At 45.2% G+C, this 15,557-nt stretch overlaps 1 protein-coding gene across 1 annotated transcript; it reads right to left on the minus strand.

The window, feature by feature from the left end:
* Nucleotides 1-698: 698 nt before the first annotated feature.
* On the minus strand, nt 699-5,188 carry FOXI2 (forkhead box I2). The gene is made up of 3 exons (XM_039378929.1): nt 4,729-5,188; nt 4,035-4,299; nt 699-2,083 (listed from the first exon to the last, which is right to left on the minus strand). Exons 1-2 carry the CDS (start codon nt 5,186-5,188, stop codon nt 4,103-4,105), a joined length of 657 nt encoding a protein of 218 aa, XP_039234863.1. The 3' UTR covers nt 699-2,083; nt 4,035-4,102.
* Between the last annotated feature and the right edge of the window lie 10,369 nt (nt 5,189-15,557).

Here is a 15,557-nt window from a genome sequence, read left to right on the forward strand (position 1 = left end):
TCTGCCTTTCCCTGCCCAGCCAGTGAGCATTGCAAGGACAGACCCCGTGGTTTTTTTGGGAATGTGCCATCAGACTTCTTTTCCATTCCTCCAAGTTAATTCAGCAGACACCCCACAGGCACTGTTTGCACGCAATGAAAATCCCCTTCGCCCCTGTGAGCCAGAGGTCATTCTGCACTGCCAAGCTTTGTCCAGCCCTTTTTGGGAGGAAAATCTGCCAGGGATGGTGAGAGATGAGTGGCTGTTCCTTGTGAAGACAGTTATTGTGTGCTAAGAGTAGAGATGAACCCTCCAACCTGCTTGGCTTCAGACCTAAAGCTGGGCTCAAGCCACGGCCCAAGAATTAAATGTTCAGCACATCACCTGCCAACCACTCACCATGGATTAATCTTGCACTCTGGGCATCACTGCCTGCTCCCAAAAACATGATTTATGAGTGTTTGCCAGCCCCTTCTCTTTCTTATATAGGCCACAGTGTTACTCTAGAGTAAAGAAATCATCAAAACTATCATGCTGGATAAAGGAACAGCCCAGATCCTCATTTCCATGGGTTCATCCTTGAATATTGAACCAAGGCTGATGTTTTCTTGCCAGTGCTGCAGCTTCCCCTGTGACAAGCACAGCATAGAGTGCTGTTATGTTATTATGTTATTTCCTGAGCTTTTCCATAATACATTAATATAAGTCCAATTCTCCAGTGAAATGAACCATGAACACAATTTATTGGTCTCTTTGGGTAGTCCCTCAACTAGTGAAGCCTTTTCAACCCTGCTTACAGTTTATTGTGGGGGAAATGGAGAAAAGATGCTGTTTCCTTGATGCTACACCCATCCCTGCAGAGTTGACACCACAGGAGGCACCAATATGTTCTAAACTCCAGCAAGAGTTATAGGATAGAATCAGAGACTATGCTGAGATGGAAGGGACCCATCAGGATCATCGAGTCCAACTCCTGGCCCTGGATCCCCAAGGATCTCTCCATTGGATTTCTAATGTATCTAAGATCAGGAGATATCAGAAATTACATCTAACTGCAAGAGCATCCTGTGCTCTTACTCATGTTTGACTTCTTGAGCTCACATAGATGTGGAATAACAGTGGCAAGTCATCCAGGGTGTGGGTGGCAGCAGGGGTGTGTGCCACAGACTGCTGGGGCATTGCACACTTAGGGACGCTTCATTTTTTACATCTGATTTAACTCCCCAAGTGAAAAGGCCCAGCTCTTCAGCCCTTCTGCATTTCCAGTGTGGACAGGTTTCCTTGGAGCCTCATCTGAGCTCTTGAGTTGGCTCCTTGTTCTCACCCTCCTGAGGAACCCACCCCAATGAGGCTGTTTCTGGGCTTCCATGGGAATTTGGCCTAAGCAAGGCTGGACCACAGATCCCACCCATCCCAGCATCCCATCACCCTTTTCCACTAAAGCCTTCACTGCCCAATTAGCCCAGAGCCTCATTACCTGATGCAGTTCTTCCCTCAAGCCATGTTTTTTCTTACAGGGATTACAACTTCCCTGCTCCATTTGACTGATTTATTTAAAAAAATCTCCTTTTTTTTCCAACTCACAAAAATAGAATTAGAGAACAACAGGAGCACAAAGAAATACAAATGATGGCCTCCATGTACACATTGAATCATCACCAACAGTCTCTGAAGAAAGGTTCTGGCAATGGAATGGGATCCTTTCACTGAGCTGTCCATGGATTTCCCCAAAGCAGGACCCAGGTGAGCTAAGAAAGGCTGTTCTGGGAAAGCTTGAAGCACCTGCAGCCTCCTGGGGTTCTCATTTTTTGTGTTTTCCTGCATTTCCAGGGTCCTGCAATGGGATATTGTCCCGGGAGAAACAGTCTCAAGGTGAAAATACAGAGCTCGGCTCATAAAGTTGCATCTGGAACTTCGTATCCTGAAGCAGAAGAAAATGTGGGTTGAGTGAAATCATTTCTTGCCCAGCTCTGAGGTTCAGTGTCTTCACTGTGTTTTGGAAAGGCTCCTCTGGCTCTTCCTGTGTAAAAGTGTGTGCCCATGCCTTGGAGAATGAATATCACAGTCCAAAGGCAGCTTGACCCCTCTGATAGAATCCTACTCACTTTAAAAAAGAAACAAGAGTTATAATTTAAATGTCTTCTTACTCGATACCTCTGGAAAATAATAACATGAACAAAGAGATTCTGTCTGAAATATTTTAAAAAGTCTATTCGGAATAGTTTTTGCTTATGTAAAATAGATTTTGCTTATGTAAAAGTGATTTTTTTTCTTGTATGATGCTTTTCTTTCAAAAAGGGAATTAATGAACAATAAATTTATCTACATAAACCTACACAGGATATTGACTGATAAGTTCAGTTTGCTCTTTCCTTCACTCCAGATCTACTGAAGTTGGATATTTGTAAACCAGATACTTTGTAATATACTTTATTACATTTGGGGCCAAGAAAAACTTGGCTTGTACAGCTGAATCTTCACTTCCATCAGGAGCTTGAATCTCTGAAATGCTTTGGGTTTTTAGACAGTTTATGTAGCATTTTTTTGTCAACACGGCCCCATTATAATGCACAAAAAAAATGAATTATACAGGTTTCTATTTGGGGTTATTTTCTTGTAAGAAACAACAATAATATTTTTAGCTTTTTACTTAAGAAAGATGTATTTTGGTCATAAATGAGGAAGAGCCAGGAAGAAACAGAGAGCCAGGAAGGAAAGGCAAGAGTTTATATTTGTTTCTTCAAAAAACAAGAGGAAAACAAAAGCAGGGAGCAGACATCAGGTATTAATAAGGAAAGGGAGGGTTGACCAAAATCCTCTCATTTGAAGTATTAAATAAAAAGCTCAGACCTCACCACCGTGGCTGCAGCCCATTGGTGCCACATTGCATTTTCCCAAAGCTTCCTAAAAAGTGCTTTTATGAGATGCTGTGGATAAATCCGAGGTGTTTTCTATGGCAGCCACAAGCACAGGTGCCTTGGGAAGCCACAGGGTGTGTGAGGGGCTGTGCTGGGGGCAGAGGTCGAGTGGCACCAGAACACCCACACCACAGGCCACCAAGCTCCCCACAGGAGATGGGCAAAGGTATGAGCAGGAAAACCAGCAATTAAGGAGCTCCTCAGCAGGGACCTGGCTTAATTTGAGATGCTTGATTAAATGTGGAATTCTTTGTACAAGTTCTGTCAGCTCCACAGGCTGACACAAAGATGAGCTTGTGTTTTTGGAAAAAAAAAAAAAGGATTTTTATTTAGGAGCACTGCAGGGAATGGAGGGCTGGGTGAGCTTTTTGCCAGCCTCATATTCCCTGGGAGCAGGGGCTGGGGTGACGGAACATCCCTCTGGCTCTGTCATAGAACCAGAGAGTCACAGAATGGTTGGGTTGGAAGGGACCTTAAAGCCCATCCAGTTCCACTCCCTGCAATGGGCAGGGACACCTTCCACTACCCCAGGTTGCTCCAAGCCACATCCAACCTGGCCTTGGACACTTCCAGGGATGGGGCAGCCACAGCTTCTCTGGGCAACCTGTGCCAGGGCCTCACCACCCTCACGCCCAACAATTCTTTCCCAATATCTCATCTATCCCTGCTCTGTGACAGTGTGAAGTCATTTCCCCTTGTCCTGTCCCTCCAGGCCCTTGTCCCAAGTCCCTCTCCAGCTCTCTTGGCACCACTTCAGGCAGTGGAAGGGGCTCTAAGGTGCCCCTGGATCCTTCTCGTCTCCAGGCTGAACAATTCCAGCCCTCTCAGTCTGTCTCTTCGGAGCATCTCCTGGCATATCTGGGACATCCAGGCTTGAAAACCATCACTTACCTTCCTGAACCAAGCCAGGAGGGCTGTGACTGGCAGGGAACTCTGCTTTAATCCTGGCCATGGAAAGGTGAGAAAACCACACTGGACACCTGCATGGCAGGAGGTTAAAGCCTTTCCAAGGTGGTGGGAAGAGACAGTGAAAAAAGGAGGGAAAGCAGCATCCACAGCCAGCCCTGCAGGCAGCACCCACACCTCTCCCGTCCTCCCGCACCTCCCTGTAATTATCGATTTTATATAAAAACTTACATTTAAACGTTACAAAAGTACTCCTCTCTCGTGCCTCAGTGTACCTGGGTGCGCCCGGGGGGCTCCAGTCAGGGCTGGCCCCCGGCGCGGCCATACAGGGTGGCATCGGGGCCAGGGGGACACGCCACCCCCGCGCCCCCGCCGCCGCCCCCGGCCGCCTCCGCCGCTCCGGCCCCCTCCGCCCGCCGCCTCCTCCTCCTCCTGAAATTCCCGTTATCGAACATCTTCTCGCAGTTGGGGTCGAGGGTCCAGTAGTTGCCTTTGCCTGCGGAGAGAGGAGGATCCGTCGGGGCTTCCGCCGTCCGAGGGTGCCCTTCACAGGATCACAGAATCCACGAGGTTGGAAGAGACCTCTGAGATCATCGAGCCCAACCTCTGACCTGACACCACCTTCTCTACTAAACCGTGGCACTGAGTGCCACATCCAACTCACTCCAAGATCGTCGAATACACCCTGTGCCCGATGCTCACCTCGCCACCCAGCCCACAGCGCTGAGTGCCACGTCCAGTCGTTCCTTGGACACCTCCAGGGATGATGACTCCATCACCTCCCTGGGCAATCATCCATCACCTCCCCTTCCAACGTCCAAACACTCTCTTTTGCAAAGAATTTCTTCCTACCTTCTTTCTACCTTCTCTGGCGCAGCTTAAGCCCGTGCCCTCTTGTCCTAAGCCTGTGCCCTCTTGTGCTTACCCGGGTCGTCCTGGTCCCGCGGCACCTTCCTGAAGCAGTCGTTGAGGGAGAGGTTGTGTCGGATGGAGTTCTGCCAGCCGGCCCTGCCGCGCCGGTAGAAGGGGAAGTTCTCCGCCACGAACTGGTAGATCTGGCTGAGGGTGCGGCGGCGGCCAGGCGCGCTGTGCAGGGCCATGGCGATCAGCGCCGAGTACGAGTAGGGCGGCCGGGCCGGGGACAGCGGGGACAGCGGGGACAGCGGGGACATCCCCGGCCACCCCCGGCCCGCGCCCGCGGGGCCCGGCGGCAGCACCGCCCCGGCGGGCGGGCACGGGGAGCAGGGGCCGCCCGGCCACAGGGACGGGCTGGCGGCGGGATGCGCGGGGGGCCGGGGCGCCGGGAAGGGAGCGGAGCATCCCGCGGCATCCAGCAGGTCCCGGGCGAGCGGCGGCGGCGGCGCGGGCGGCCCGAAGGGGTGCATTGTTCGGGGGCAGCGCGGGGCCCGACCGACCCCCGCTTAAGTACCGCCTAAGGACCGCGTAAGGACCGCCCGCCGCCGCCGGACCCCCCGAGGGACCCCCTCCCGCCCCTCCGCCCCAGCACGGCCCGCCCCGCCCCGCACAGCCGGGACGGTGCGGGGGCAGCGGGATCGGAGCACACGGGGGATGGGGAGATGGGGAGGGGGGGGGGTTCCTGGGGAAACGGCGAGGATTTGGGAGTAACAGGCGGGTGGGATCTGAGCACAGGAGGGACGTGCACCTGTTGGAACAAGTCCGGAGGAGGCACCAGGATGATCAGAGGGAGGGAGCAGCTCTGCTGTGAGAGAGAACTTGTATTGTTCAGCCTGGAATAGAGAAGGTTTTGGGGTGACCCAATTGTGGCCCTCCAGGACCTGAAACGAGCCCACAAGAAAGACGGGGAGAAACTACAAGGGGGAATGGCTTCACACTGCCAAAGAGTAGGTTTATATAGGATATTGTGAAGAAATTGTTCCCTGTGAGGATGGTGAGGCCCTGGCACAGGTTGCCCAGAGAACCTGTGGCTGCTCCATCCCTAGAAGTGTTCAAGGCCAGGTTGGATGAGGCTTGGAGCAACCTGGGATAGTGGAAGGTGTAACTGCCTATGGCAAGGGGTGGAACAACATGATCTTAAGATCCCTTCCAACCCAAACTATTCTAGGATTCTGTGATTCTATGAATTTGGGAAAACCAGACCCAGCTGATCCCACCTTCTGTATTCTTCCAATTGAATGAACAAAATCTCATAACCCCAAGAGCCTCATCATGTAGCAAGGAAATTACCAGCAGGTCAGGAAAAGGGATAAAGGTAAGCAAGTACATATGCACGTTGCAAAATTAAAAAGAACCTTTATACCATTGGCAAGGTATTCATCTGAATATCAGTTACTGCAGGCATATTTATAGAAGATCTGCCTTCAAATCTCAAAAGTGTGAGGGGCAACATTCCTTCCATTTCAATGAAAATAACTCAGGAAACAACCTGACCCCTAATATTAAAGTTATTTAATTTCCCTGCTGTCAGTGATTACCTGGAGATATCCAACAGCAAATTGACCTCCAGGTATCACCAGCATGGCTGCCTGTGGATGTTGCTGTTTTGTTTTCCATGGCATTGCTTGTCTGTGTGTCAGGGAAAGGTGTAACTTGTGTTTGTATCCATCATGTTGAAGCAGAGCAGCAGAGTGATACTATTTGTATTAGTCTAGTGCCTCGTGGCAAACTTCATGTGGGTTGGCTGAATTTTTGTGTAAGTTGTAGACATCTACCATGCAAACAAGAGGATTTGTTTCATATATTTTCCAAACATACCAATTTACAAGCCCACAGAGAGCTCATTAAATTGTCCCCTTCTCAGCTGAGCTGACACCCGAGGACACAAAACCACATATTTATTAATGCTGACTTCTTTTTGCTTTGCAGGAAACCTTTTACTAGGAAGCAGCAATCCCTGGTAAACACCCAAACATAATTTAACTCCTTGATGATATTCTAACCCACAGAAAAAATACTTCTTATTAAAGAATGTGAGGCTTTTTACAACCTTTTTTTCCATTTCTTTAGCATTTCACCTGGATTGACAGGGTGAGGAGCGTGTCAAGGGAGCATGAGGGGAGAACTCATCGCAGTTACAACTTCCTCGGGAGGGGCAGAGGAAGGACAGGAACTGAGCTCTGGTCTGTAGGGACCAGGGACAGGACCCAGGGAATGGTCTCAAGTTGTGTCAGGGCAGGTTTACGTTGGATCTCAGAAAAAGGTTCTTCCCCCAGAGGGTGATTGGGCACTAAACAGGCTCCCCAGGGCAGTGGGCACAGCACCAAGGCTGCCAGAGCTCAAGGAGTGTTTGGATGATGGTCTCAGGCACATGGTGTGACTCTTGGGGAGGGTCCTGTGCAGGGCTAAGGGTCGGACTCGATGATCCTTGTGGGTCCCTTCCAACTCGGGATATTCTGTGATTCTGGGCACAAGCTCTGTTGTAGCTTTGGCAAGTCTCTGATACACTTTTTAAACGCTGCAGTCGCTTAACGGGACCTTTTCCAGCAGCTTTTCCATCCTCGCATCCTTCATCTCTCGGGCGACGCGCTCGTTCCCAGCGACGCCCGACAAAAAGCACGAGTCGTCTGAGGAGCGGGATTGGGAGCTCCGGGAGCGCCGCTGATTTATCCCGGCGTCATTCCCAGGGAAAAGCAGGCGGGTTTGGTCAATCGTGGGCCGGCGATGCCATCTAGTGGCACCGGGACCGGCTCCGGGAGCTGCGGGGTGTCCGCCCCCCTCCTCCTCCTGCGGGCACCCATCTCGCCCTTCTGTGCCATAAAGCCCAAAAATTGGGGTGCGTTAGCGAGCCAGCAGGAAAGACAGGCGGATTTCTAACCGATATTGGCTTGGAAGGGACCTTAAAGCCCATCCAGTCCCACCCCCTGCCATGGGCAGGGACACCTTCCACTAGCCCAGGTTGCTCCAAGTCCCGTCCAACCTGGCCTTGGACACTTCCAGGGATGGGGCAGCCACAGCTTCTCTGGGCAACCTGTGCCAGGGCCTCCCCACCCTCACAGGAAGGATTTCTTCCCAATATCCCATCTACCTGTCAGTTCCAAGCCATTCCCATTTGTCCTGTCCCTACACGTCCTTGTCAAAAGTCTCTCCAGCTTTCAATTATTTATCTCCAGCCTCTATTATTTATCACTACAAGTCTATCTGAGACCTTACATTTTTTGAAAATGTCCTGGCAAAGAAAAAGAATTCCAGGCAGCACAGTTCCTCCTCATGGCACCATCCCTCATGGATTAACTCCTCTGCATCGTGGGAATAAATTCCCTGTTTATTCCTCTACTCAAAATAGTTACAGTAAACCTGAAGGAGTGGAGTTTACAGAGGCTGGTTGGGAGATTTAAATACAATAATTCACCTCAACAAAGCCTTCAATACTTTCCTGATGAAGCTGATTGACATGTGGGTGTTTTGCACCAAAAGTGTCACTTTGATTTCTCTGGAAATACCAGATGTTGGAATAAACTCCTCTCATTTCAAATAAGAAGTGGAGAGAGTGAAATACAAACACATGATGAGAAGGAGCAACCAAGTCATCTAAAATGAAGCATCCAGAGTTTATCAAAACAGAAAGAAAACATCATAAATAGAAATCTGAGTATTATTTTGACTTCAATACAACCATGCTTACTTGGTATAATAATTATTAGTAAATAAATAAATATTAGCTACAGCTTTCAGGTCAATAATGACAATAATTAGGTAACAAATGGATATTTTCCAGGTCAATCAGTCTGTGGCAATTAATCAAATTAGTTATAAAATTAGAATTCATATAAAGTCAGCAATTATGGTTTAATCCTGAAATAATGCTCTTCAAAAGAAGCCAATAAGACAGACAAATCCATAGGTTTGCCATATTTAAATTTCACACTGTATTCTCATTTATTTTGATATCTAACTCCTGACAGGTGAGGGAGCCCCTTTTCATGACCCTGAGTTAAGAATGGCTTCAAGAAGAGAAATGTTACATACATATTTCAGCCTTTTGTGTCTCAAAATAATAGAATTTGCATAGACCAAAGGTTTTGGCATTGAATTTAAATCCTTAGGTGTTGTGTTCGGATTATTTGAATTCATATTCTTTACATGGCTAAATTGTTTCATTTATATGCTCTTCTGATTGCTCATGAGCATTTATGGCTTGGATTTCATCCTATTTTTTTTCCTACCTTTATCAAAGTTTGCCTTTTGACATTCAACGCAATCAGTTCATTTTCTTCCTGCCCATCCATCAACAAAAGCTGTAAGAGCAATTCTTATTTAATGAAAAGCTTTGAAACTCTATAGTGTTCTTTTAGAAACTTCTAATAAGTTTCTAATTTATTTTTAAAAAAAAATACGAAAACTAAGCTTTTCTCTTCCATTTATTGAAAAAAAACAGCAAGTAATTTAGATTTCACTTGCTTGCCTTGGATGGAGAAGAGACATTACAGTTACATTGTAACTTTGTATCAGTGCTCATGTTCTGCAATTATTGGGAATTTAGGGTGAAAGAGGCTCCTCCCTGGTCTTCCATAGACTTTACCACCCAAGGCTTTTCAAAGTTAGGTTGGATATCAGGAAAAATTTATTCACTGGAAGGGTTCTCAAACACTGCCCATGGAAATCACCCTGCCTGGAGGGATTTAACAGACATGCGGATGTGGCACTTGAGGACATTAAAGCCTTGGAAGTGCTTTAATGGTTGGATTCGATGCTCTTTTCCAACCTAAACGATTCCATGGTTCTAAACACAGAAGGTTTTAGCATCAGCAAATGTTAAATTATAAAACTCACTAGAACAGCTCAGATATTTACCACATATAAGTGATTTAATCTCCTAATTCCACCCCCCTGCCATGGGCAGGGCCACCTTCCACTACTCCGGGTTGCTCACAAATGGTCTGCAGGAAATTTCTCATATTTCAGTTCATATTAAATACCTAAAGCCCTTTTCTATTTTTTACCAGCAGATGTAGAAATTAGTTTTGAAAACAGCAAAGGGGCTGCAACTACAGAAAATTAACTTTTGGGCAAGTGATGAGCACAGAAAAGAGAAGACATGGCCTGTAGCAACAAAGACTGCATATAACACCCATCTATCTTCTTAAATGAGTGTGTTTAATTCCTCAGTAAGCAGCTCCTTCTTTTCTCAGCTGAGAAAGAATTAATCTCTGCTTAAGAAAACGAGGACTTCATTAAAAAAAAAAAAATTAAAAAACGAGGAGCCACCAGCAATATTTTGTTTTAACATTTCTTAAGTTTACCAAAGACATATATAAATTGTCCCTTATAAATTTATAAGCTGCACATACAAACTGATGCTTTTATATAAAAAAATAGAGCTTAGTTTTGCCCCTTTCTGGGTAAAATATTCCAGCTTGACAAGCACAAGCACAAAATAGTATTAATATCCTCACACCATGACAAGATCATACATTTCTTCATTAAGTTTTCCTTCACACTGCTCAGACTTTGGTCATTTATTTTTTTCTTTCTCATTAAAATGATCAGAGATCAAGACCTGGAATTCAGAAGGAGCTGTATTGAAAAACAAATTCCCTGCAGCCTCATTAAGGAGCAAAGGTGATCCCAATCACTCACCAGCAATTTGAAGAGGAGCAATATTCCAGGAGGCAGCTCCAGCAAGCTCTCCCTGCCTTCCCTAATGTCTGGGAATCTATATTAAAAAAATCTATATTAAAAAAAAAAAGAAGTGGAAAATGCATTGATTTATTTACCTTCTTTTAAATTAAATACTTTTTTCTTCCATTCCAGAGAGTTGAGTTGTTTAGCAAAATCTCTGATTTATGCTCTACACGTGCAGTATATTTTTCAGACCAGAGTGTTTAATATGTTACTGGTACTGTGTTTCACCTATTTCCACCTAAAACTCCAGCCAGCTTTAATACTGTGACCTCAAAAAACACTCATAAATTATGGTTATCACCTTTCACAAATATCTAAAACCACTTAAAATAACTTTTTCAGACATAACAGGATTCCACCTGCTTTTATTGAGGAAAAATGTAAAGAAATGATATTTTATTAATTTTATGGAAATTAATTAATTTATTATATGTAAATAAGGTGCTTGTTTATGACTATGTGGCCCAAATAATAGTAAAAACCTTTCAGAGGTCAGCACCTAAACGAAAATCACAGCTCAGGGGTAGGGTTTTTGGGGGCTGTAGAACAGGACACTTCGTGTGTTTGTGAGTAAAAGAACAAAGAAGATTAAAGATTTCTTCTTCATCTTTAGTGAAAACATCACATTTGTCGCAAAATTCCCAACCACCTCTCCTGGGTCCCTGTCTTGGTGGTTTTCCCAGAGGAAATTACCACACACTGGGAGTCCTGCAGCAGAGAGGGAAGTGTTCAGGGAGCATCATCTGATGCTGCAACAGATCCCAAAGCAACCCCATTATTGATTCTGCAGGGCTGGTGTTTTCCATTTGTTATTAAGTAGGTTATTCATTACTGCAAAATGCCTGTTTAATGGAAAGACAGAGCAGGGAATGTCTCCTCGAGGAGCTGCTTTGGTTCTGAGAGGCTTTTATGAGTGTCTACATCACGCTCAGTGATTTATTCTCAGATTGGCTGAGTCTTGCTGTGCTGGACCATGGACAAACATTTGTTTCTCCAGCCAGGAAGCTCATCCGTCAAAGAGTGGAAGAGGGATTCAGGTTGCCAGCTGGGAGCTGGGCAGAGTGGAGAGCTGGATATCTGCTCAGCCAGGGATGCCAGCTTGTCCACATTCCTGATTTCCACCCAAATTTCGCTGAAATAATGGAAAAAAATCTTTTTGGTGGTGTTCTGTACACAGTCCGACCTCATTCCCGCAGCTGGTGCTCAGGAAGTATCTGGAGGCAAAGGGTGGGGTTACCAAACCCCACCAAAGGCTGGAGCATCCTTGGCTCTTCATCCTTTTCCTGCTGCTGTGCTCCCCTCTGCAGGCAGGATCTGTCCAGAAGTTTGCACAATGTGCTGAAGGACAACAGAGGGAAACTACAGCAGAGATGAGTCTGCACCAGCATTCCCGGGGTTGTTGCCATCACATGGAAACACCGCTCTGGTCACTTGGAGGGAGAAGAGTTCACAGAAGGTTGGAGGCTCTTGGCTTTCTTTTGAGAGCTAAAAAATGGGAGACAGTTTCATTTTCTGGTAGTTTCTCCACTTTCATTACTACCATGCAACTGTATTTGGATTTGCCACCTCTGGCAGTTGTTTCAAGCCCAAACTAACCCATTTTCCCAAGACTGAGTCAAATTTCATGAGAATTTTACTGATCACCTGAGAGCTTAAAAAAAAATTCTGCTTGCAGTGTTTGTACTTTCAGCCACTCACCTTCAACTCTTCATTTAATTCTTCATGGCAGTTGAAACAAGATGATCATTAAGGTCCCTTCCAACCCAAACCATTCTATGATTCTGTGATTTTTCAAGAGGTATAAAAACAAATCAACAGTTGCAATAAATCCAACCTCATTTCATTGGCACAGAATATTGCTAATATTGTTCAGTTCATGACCTTCTGCTGGTGGCTGCCTTGCATTTGATACAGGATAAGAGGGATTTGCTTCCTTGCAAAGCTGTCTTTGCTGCTCTGCAAAGCTATTTGACCCTTAACAAAGCCTCAATGAAATTTTGACATAACATTTTGCACTTGTTTTGCACGTTTTAAAGAGCTATTGCTGCCTAATCTGAGGATCTGAAAGTAGAAAAGCTGTAACAGGCAACTGATATAACTGATAAACACATATATAATGCAGAAATCTTGTATTTATATTAGCAATGTAAATGAAAATGTATTTATATCATTACAAAAAATGTACACAGGAAATTTCTGTATCATACAGGAAAATTATCTGGAAAAGAGAAGGTTTGCAGCCAAGATTGAAGTTTCCTGTTCTGTTGATGTGTTCCTCATATATTATCATCATAAATCATGCTCAGGTTCAGCACTTTGAGCACAAGGACCAAACCAGCAGTATTTTAACTATACCTCACAGAATTTGCTGATAATCCCAAAAAAAAGTCATTTCTCTTTACAGCCTTTTTTTAAAGATACCTTTTGCACTGCAGTTCAAAAATAAAAATAAAAATACAAAGCTAAATAACAAATAATGTTGATTTGAGGCACGTTGTAACACAAATACAGTAATTCCTGCAAATAATCCAGTGATATAAAATCAACTTGAAATCCTATTCATGGTTCAGCAGGTCTGTGATTTCACTCTGAGGAGAATTCGTGCTTTCTGGCACAACAGATTTATTTATTTTAGACCATGTTTTCCTGTATCCAGAATAACTGGTAGGAAAATACAAAATGAGTTGTTCAGTGAAACCTTTCTTACAGAAAAGGAATGAAGGATGTTATCACTAAGAAAAATATTTGTGCATCAGGTGCAGTAAGCTCCTGATGCTACATAAAGCCCAAGTTCTCACTCCTAAACTCCCCAAGGGCTATTTTTTCCCTTCAAAGCACCACCTTCTCTTCCCCACAGTGACAAATTCACACTCTTCCCACCCGTCTTTGTACAAGACAATTTGTTGTGCTGCTTCAGATCCCGGCACAAAGGTGGGATGGAGGGATGGACACTCCGGAGAGGGGCATCACAGGGTGGGGAGCCGAGTGATCCGTCTCCTGCTGGGCAGCTCCTGCTCCATCATCTTGTACCAGTCCCTAAAACACAGTTCAAAATCACAGATCCCACCTCCCATTTATTTAATGGATTTGGTTCAGCCAATTAGGCTCCCTTTTCCTTGGATCTCTGCATAAAGGATGGGACTAACACTTCCAACCTCATGGAATTAATCGCCTGTAAAGTCACGGCCAGGCCTTGGACAGAAGCACCAGTGATATTAATTATCGTTATAGATATTATAATGTTAAACATCATTTCATACATTTCTTTGGAAAAAAAACTTTCAGAATGAAAGGGACTAAAACCACCCCCAGGCTGGTTAATTACTTTATTGCCCTTCAGTGTCTAGGTGATGCCTCAGCTCTATTTTTCTCCTCACACTGCAGTATTCCAGCCTCTCTAAGCCACGTCAGAAATGGGATTCACTGACTCACAGAAGTCAGAGAGATAAAAAGAACTATTGTTCACTGGCTAATTTCTATTTCTAATTTTTCTACAACCTGCAGTTTTTTTCTTCACTGAAATGTTTTAAATTCGTCCTCATGAGATACAATTAATTTGTGGTTCTAAAAAGGCAAGATGAGCTGAGATTCACAAAGCTGGGATTTAACAGGGCAAATTATACTGTGCAAAAGTATGGTGCTCATTATAAATATGAAATATTATTTTCTTCCTGTAATGAGAAGACTTCCAACCAATGAAAAAATGAGAGAGCAAAATTATTTTAATTTTTACTGACTCATATGACACTGCACCGGGAAGGTACCAAAGTGCCACAGAACAGCCTGGAAGTGAAACAAATGAGGGCTGTTTCTGAGGATGGATTACAGGTGATATTAATGAATATAAATATTTATTTTTATAACATAAAATAATTATTTTATTTATTGTTGTAATGCAGGTTAGAAAACTGAGGAAGAACATGCATAAAATAGCAGAAATAGAAATATGGCCCTAAAAAAAATAAATCACTTTAAGGAACCCATGGCAGTCTCTAGAGGGACTGATATATAGATTTTTCCACCAAATGATCAAATTAAAAATGGGCCAGGAGTGAACAATCACTGCACTAACAAAAACCCCCTTTCAATACCAACATTTCCAAGCGGGGCTCAGAAAGCAGCTCCCATTATCCACTGGGAACGTTGGCTGACTTTCTTACTGGTAAAAGTCAGCCAGCAGGCTGTAATTATACTGAATATCTTCCTGGAACCTTCCTCCCATAAATGGTGCCATCTTTTGAGTAATAGATCACTGGACTGCCTTGCTCAGATTATTACACTAATATATCATTAGGGCACCAGCTTGGAGTGGTGATGGATTGGTGTAACGTGGTGTGAGAGCTGCAGCACACTCAGGAATGCCCGGGCTCTTGTGCTGACGGAGGGGATGGGGTGTCATGGAGAGGTGATCCATCTCCCCAGAGACAGGGCAGCCTGCAGTGAACAACCCTGGGGTGATGCTTGAGAACTTATGGGCTGCTTTACATTCCCAGTGAGAGAGGATGGGGGCTCTGGACTGATTTGGAGTCCCTCAAGACACACCTGGGCTACCAAGGAGGGAGGACACAGGACTGGTGCTGGGTGCCTGCAAAAACTGAATGGAGAAAATTCTTGCTTTGATTACCTCCTATGCCTAAAGGGGGCTTACAAGAAGGCTGGAGAGGGACTTTTCACAAGGCCACGTAGTGATGGGACAAGGTAGAATGGGTTTAGGCTGAAGGAAGGGAGATTTACACGGGATATTAGGAAGAAATTCCTTCCTGTGAGGGTGGTGAGGCCCTGGCACAGGTTGCCCACAGAAAGCTGAGGCTGCCCCATCCCTGGAAGTGTCCAAGGCCAGGTTGGACGGGACTTGGAGCAACCTGGGCTAGTGGAAGGTGTCCCTGCCCATGGCAGAGGGTGGAACAAGATGATCTTCAATGTCCCTCCCAACCCAAACCAACCCGTGATTCCATGACCTTCAGAAACACATTGTCTTAAGCACCAAGAAACTCAGAGACAGTGTCTGTGCACAGATATCACCTGTGCAAATATATCAGATCACTCACCATAGCTAAACCAACAAAAATAATCTCTCATTTTATGGGAGATATGGAACTAAAGCCAAAACTTCAGGTATTTATTTTACAATGTCTTGCTGCACATATTCTGGGT

This window comes from Pipra filicauda, unplaced genomic scaffold, assembly GCF_003945595.2.
Source record: "Pipra filicauda isolate LSUMZ 115617 unplaced genomic scaffold, ASM394559v2 scaffold150_size2825430_pilon, whole genome shotgun sequence".
In the NCBI taxonomy this organism is placed as follows: domain Eukaryota; kingdom Metazoa; phylum Chordata; class Aves; order Passeriformes; family Pipridae; genus Pipra; species Pipra filicauda.

Excerpts from the sequence above, each read along its gene's own strand:
- FOXI2 (XM_039378929.1), bottom strand. The coding sequence starts at position 5,188 with ATGCACCCCTTCGGGCCGCCCGCGCCGCCGCCGCCGCTCGCCCGGGAC. Across the intron at positions 4,300-4,728 it reads GCGGGACCAGGACGACCCGG|GCAAAGGCAACTACTGGACC; the intron begins GTAAGCACAAGA and ends CTCTCTCCGCAG.